Here is a 6,231-nt window from a genome sequence, read left to right on the forward strand (position 1 = left end):
GTGATGTATCTCAACATGTACTAGAAAAGGCCATTTCTGAAGAAAGTGCAGTGTGAATGCCGGCTGCTGAAAGGCTGACGCTAAACTGGTTTGCTGGCTTGAATTTGCTTGAAGGAGTATGAAGAGTAGAAAAAGTTTGAAATGGGGAGTCAATGTGTAATTACTAGAACAATCGAGAAAAACGTTGAATATTTCGCAAAGTATGAAAGTTAAGCCGAACGTTTTGATGTTTGAATTGAGTTTCTAGATTGGAAAATGGGGGAGAAGTGGGCCAAAAAAACCAAAAAACTTTTGTAGACTAACATATGTTGTGAAGGCTTCCAGCATTCGGACCAATAGTGTTGTTGGCCTGGAAAGAAGAATGACATTTGCAAATACCTGAGTTTACCATGATTTGTGGTTTAGGTGTTAGACCCTGAGAACACACGAGTTAAGGTGTTGTGTTGAGGACTCAACAGTTTCATCACAATTGGCCTAATGGTGAGAAACAGTAAGAGGGGACACCAGCGTCTCCGTCGAGAGTATAGCTTGTATTGTTGCGCTCTGAGTAACAGGTTCGCCTCATTGTCACTTGACTGGAATAAGTCATGTTGCTAGATGTGTCACTCCACTCTGGTGTGTTTCAAATACACAGGAAGTGAACCTCTGAGGTAGATGTGCAGAGGCCTCCTGGGAAACAAAAGAGATCACTGACTGAAGACGCTGGCAACAACAAGTAAATTATATCACATTAGATATTATCTACAGTTAGTTAATTTCAGTGTAGAATTAAAAACTCATTTGTGCCGTTGGGGAACAGATGAGCAATGTAAACGAATTAACTGGCTGTTGACACGGTACGATACCAGACTCTTCTACAGAGTAAGAAGTTAGAAAAGGTTATGTGCTGTAGAAAGGTTAAACAAGGTCTCCCCCATGGCATCAAATATTGAGAGGAAGAGGAACCCAAAGGCTGATGGAAAAATCGACTCAGTCGACACCAACCAATCTTTGAAGATGTGAAAGTTGAAGTTTCGTCACCGTGCAAGTTCGGGGAACCCCTCCGTGATGAGGCACCGGGGATGAGTCACGCTCAGGGACACTGCGTGGGCGTAGGAGTGGGCAAGGGTGTCCCCTTTATGACTAGTTTCATCAGGGCTCTCCCGGTGGTGCTGCCTCCAGCGCCCACGCGCGCATCAACAAGGTTTCCATCGAGACATTTCGATGTGGTGAGGGGCTGGTTTGATGAAGAGACAATGAAAGAGCTTCCCATCTGAAACGCAGCGTTCCACTTCCTAGAAACGGCTTTTGTAAACATACGCCATAAATGTCAGCAGCTCGTTGATTTATGTCAGTGCTACTGTTCAGCGTACTCGCCAACATGTGGGAAGTGACATTATTGTTTTGTTGAAAAATGTGGCCTTTTGAATTTCTTTTTTTCTGGCTGTATAGATGTCAAACGACCGTTTTTCTTTTCTTTAGCTGTGATTGTAAAATTGTCTTTTTTGTCTCAAACCCACTTTTTCCATTTACTTCCCTTCAGACATCACAGCTCCTCAGCTCCAAAAGGACAAATGCCAATCTATTGTAGCTAGCATGTGTTTTTGTAAATGTCTGCTCTGCCGTGTGTGTGTGCCCGGTCTTGGCTGTAGGTATAATACCAGTTCTGGCCAGGCTGTGGTCTCTGGCCTTTCCGTGCACCGCTTCCGCCTGCGGTGCGGTTGTGCCTCCTTTCTGTCTGTGTGTGTGTGTGTGTGTGTGTGTGTGTGTGTGTGTGTGTGTGTGTGTGTGTGTGTGTGTGTGTGTGTGTGTGTGTGTGTGTGTGTGTGTGTGTGTGTGTGTGTGTGTGTGTGTGTGTGTGTGTGTGTGTCAGAGTCAGTTTGGCCTGATTTATAGGCTCCTAACACGCGGCGCTTTGGACCCCACCTCCGCTGCCGGAATGGCTATTCCATGTGTCGGCGGTGGATCCACCTGGGTGGTTCTCCACTGATGGGGGTCAGATGTGATCCTGTTCACCAGCTCCAGGAGCTCAGGGGAACATGCCCTGCAGACAGTGTGGAGAGAGAGAGAGAGAGAGAGTGCTTTCAGAAAACGTGGCTCCACAGTTTGGAGGTGTCACTCCAGTTATAGGAACAAGCATTTTGAAATGTTCCTGCTCGTTAACTCAATATTAAATAAACATCAATTCAAGGGTTGTATTTTGGTGATTAATGAAGTGAAATAAGACGGTTTTTCTCAGAACATCAAAATTAACAGTGATTGCACTTCATTATCAACAGGTTTCACAGCTCTTCTTTACTTCTAAAGAAAGAAAAAATATATAATCTATTTTTAAACTATAACTTTGTATAAAACATTTTGAGGAGGGGCTCTAACACTGACAGCTCCGCAGTTTGTAGCGTGGCTGGTGAGTAGTTTCCGTGTGGTGAGAGAGGACAAGATGGCGACACCGTAGGTGAAGTATAACAAATAGGTGGTTTCATTTGGACACGGAGGAGAACATGTCACACCTCGTGTGTGGACCTGCGGTCGATGTCACTGGCAGATCTGGTGGCCGGCGACGTGTGCCATCGAGGCTGTTGATCTCTGAGTGTATGTTCAAGGTGCAGGTCTGCCGTGAGGCTGTTTTTATCACAAATGATCATAATTTTTTGGGGGGGGGAAATAGAAAGATGACAGGCTGATTCTTGACTGGTGTTGTGTGTGTATAAAGATAAATGATCATCTTTATCAAGAGGAAACTATAATTTGTGAAAGTCTGATTCAGGGGAAAGTGCTGAAAACTCTGATCACTGAATTGTCTCTATGATCTATAAGTATATATATATATATATATATATATATATATATATATATATATATATATATATCTCTCACACTGTCTTTAAGTTTTAGATTCAGCTACCTGGGTGGAAATGAGCGTTCACTTCCTCTCTGATCGCGGTGCCTGTGTGTTTCAGCGCCGCGGCGCCGTCCCTCGCAGTCCCCCCTCCTCGCGGCCCTCGCTGAGCCTCCGCTGTTTAAATGGGCCAAGTTGAGAAGCGGCGGAGAGTGCAAATCTTGTTTGGTCTGGGTCTGTGAACTTCAGCGTGACTTCAACGACACACACAGGGTTTAAAAAAGGCAACTCTTTCCAAACTTTCAACTCTATTGATGTGGAGCGAAACATCCATGGACACCAGGCCTGCCGTGTAATTTTGGCTTGTGTTTCTGATTAATGCCACATGTCACATTAGTTTAATTGGCCTAACAGAGGAAATATGCCGTTCATTTTCTTCTTCTTCTCTTTTTAAAAAAGGTCTTTATTCGCCGTGATATCGGGGCCACGTGTAAACTCCCCGTGACTGAGTGGACGTGCGTCGGTTTAAAGATTTGAAACTGTGCCTCCGCTCATTGACTGTTGGACGCATCTTATATTTCAAATTTCCCCAGAGGCAGAAAAAAAAGAAAAGAGAAAAAAAAGAAGAAGAAACCCCCCCCCCCCCAGTAAGAGGAGACGCGACGTGTCGCTGCGACCGGTGGCGATCACCGCGGGTTCCACGATGTCCGCGGCTCGGCGCTGCCCGGCTCGTCAGGTACTCACAGAGCAAGTGTGTGATTAGATGTGGGAGGTGGGACCTGTGAGGCTGGCGGGGAGCGCTGCCGCCGCTGCGAGCTGGAAACTACTGAATGGGAATCTCTCCGGCAACTTCGACAGACCGCTGTCTCGCGGCGACACGGGGGCTCTGCGTAAAAGCAAGCGGCGCGTCTCCAAGTCTGGGTCAGCCCCGCGCACGGGCGGAGAGGACGCGCGCGTTGGATCGGGCGAGCAGCTTCTCACTTGTTATCGGCGCGCGGCTCCCACCAACATGCCTGCCATCAAGAAGGAGCGGCTGGATGGAGACGACATGGCACTGGCTGCGTTCAACCAGTCCGAATACCTGGCCCCTTTAAATGCCGCCGCCATCCCCGTGGTGACCCCGCATCCGCCGCCCTACGACCACATTTTCGCCCATCACCGCGCGTACTTGGGGCTCCACGACTCGGCGCTGCATCACCAGCATCTCCACCATCACGCGGACGACTTGATGCTGGAGAGGTTCTCCTCCATCCCCGACTTTCAGCCCTTCTTCGACAACGGGGAGCCGTGCATCGAGGTGGAGTGCGGGGAGAACAAGGCTTTGCTTTATATCAATAAGCTGTGTCAAGGCAGTAAGGGACCTTCAATTAAATACAGGGGCGAGTGGCTCACCCCCAACGAGTTCCAGTTTGTCAGCGGACGCGAGACCGCCAAAGACTGGAAACGGAGTATCAGACACAAAGGTAAGACGGAGCTCCGCCGTCGTGGGGACAGAGGGGGACACAGTCCCGGCGCTCGGGTCGTGGGGACAGAGGGGGACACCGTCCCGGCGCTCGGGTCGTGGGGACAGAGGGGGACACAGTCCCGGCGCTCGGGTCGTGGGGACAGAGGGGGACACCGTCCCGGCGCTCGGACACACTTGAGACGCCGCTTAGCCCGGGCACGAACTTGGGTCTCGTGGTCGGGTGCTGTGTTTTGGACTGAAAGGGTTACAGCAGTCCGTGCGTAAGGAGCCAGACGCCAAAAGGCGCTTACCCTCCACGCGCGCGCGCGCGCGCGCACACACACACACACACACACACACACACACACACACACACACACACACACACACACACACACACCGAGGCTTTGACACAGAGTTTGGGCTGCGATCGGTCAACGAACCGGGGCATCTGGAGTAGACTGCACCGGGACTGGGGTGAAAAGTTAGTTCGTCCAATGTGTGACAGATTGAGGTATATTTCCTTCCTGCTCCATGTCATTATGGGAATTATCGTCCAGTTTAGTGAAGGTGCACTGGGGTTGCCACTTTTACACATTGTAGGATTGAGAGAGAGGCTTGTCTGTGTTGTTTGTCCATGTACACCCAAATGTGTTCATTTTCCGAACAATTCAAATATTCAGCTAAAAAAAGAAGTAAATTTGCTCTTCATGGATGGATTTTATTGGTTTTGTTACGTTTTTTTTCACGGATCTATTCAACGACATTGATTTTCACAATATTTTTATTCGATTGTTACGTGCAGCCTCTGAACACACACACACACACACACACTAAGTTAACTGAGGCAGAGCTGTCAGGAGTCAGGATGTGTGGGGGCAGGGTGTCGCCCCCAGGTCAAAAATGATAGCCTGATAGTTTAATATACAGATTCTTATAGACAGATGATAGTAGGCTGCTGACTCTCTGGCTCAACACTCTGATCGATGGGTATCATTTAAATCCATGGCAAAAAAATTGTAGCGCAGTGCAGGTACTAAGTCTTCCAGTTCTGTATGGTTTATTCTAAGGTTTTATTTTTACTTTTTTTTTTTTTAAGATTTGCCTTGAACACTTTGAGATGACTCCTCTCAAGAATGCTGATGATGCCCCATCTATGTCATGCTGTGTCGTGGAGGAGATGCATTTCATGGCAGGGGAACACACATAGTTGGTAAACATTCTCTGAAAGGCTCCTTGTGATTTTAATTTTTTTGTAATTTTTTTTGTTGCAGGGAAAAGTCTCAAGACTCTCATGTCCAAAGGAATCTTACAGGTGCACCCTCCAATCTGCGATTGCCCTGGCTGTCGAATTTCATCTCCAGTGGTAAGAACATGTCATCTTCCGTCAGTGTGTTGCTGCTGTGCCCCGATGTTTGTCCACTTGCTCTGTCAACGTGATAACTAGGAGAAGCTTGGCATGAAACTGTTGTTCGTTTGACTCGACGGCTACTTTGCTGTGGATGTTTTGCGTTTAAAGGATGATGGGCTGCTAACTGTGGTGGTCAAGATGTCTCACTGGAGAAGGTTGTAACTTGTCAAAGAGCAAACAGACATATGACACGATGATTAAAGACTAAATATTGTACCTTAGTGACATAAAGTGAACAAAGAAACATTTATTTAGATTTTTTTTAAGTTTCTAAGTTAACGATGCGCGTCCGGACCTGCTTGGCTACGAAACGACAATTATTTTCTTATTTTATTTATATTTTTTTCCTCATAGACCTGATAACTGTTTAGATTTATATCAGCCTGTGTGAAAACAGGACAAGGCATATTTCAATGTGATGTTTGTGTTGTCACCCTGCTCTACATGCATGGAACCGTGTGTGTGTGTGTGTGTGTGTGTGTGTGTGTGTGTGTGTGTGTGTGTGTGTGTGTGTGTGTGTGTGTGTGTGTGTGTGTGTGTGTGTGTGTGTGTGTGTGT

At 47.3% G+C, this 6,231-nt stretch overlaps 1 protein-coding gene across 9 annotated transcripts in view; it reads left to right on the plus strand.

The window, feature by feature from the left end:
- samd11 (sterile alpha motif domain containing 11) overlaps positions 1-6,231 on the plus strand; it is a 77,975-nt gene that overhangs the window by 27,120 nt on the left and 44,624 nt on the right. For 5 of the 9 annotated variants that reach the window (XM_047330657.1, XM_047330658.1, XM_047330656.1 and 2 more), the window contains one exon: positions 5,537-5,628. In XM_047330657.1, the coding sequence (XP_047186613.1) occupies positions 5,557-5,628 (72 nt within the window). In that variant the 5' untranslated portion in view covers positions 5,537-5,556. Of the gene's footprint in view, positions 1-3,027; positions 4,282-4,754; positions 4,777-5,195; positions 5,296-5,536; positions 5,629-6,231 lie in introns of those variants that run through there. The other 4 variants (XM_035644060.2, XM_047330655.1, XM_047330662.1 and 1 more) reach the window with 4 other exon arrangements.

This window comes from Scophthalmus maximus, chromosome 3, assembly GCF_022379125.1.
Source record: "Scophthalmus maximus strain ysfricsl-2021 chromosome 3, ASM2237912v1, whole genome shotgun sequence".
Classification (NCBI taxonomy): Eukaryota; Metazoa; Chordata; class Actinopteri; order Pleuronectiformes; family Scophthalmidae; genus Scophthalmus; species Scophthalmus maximus.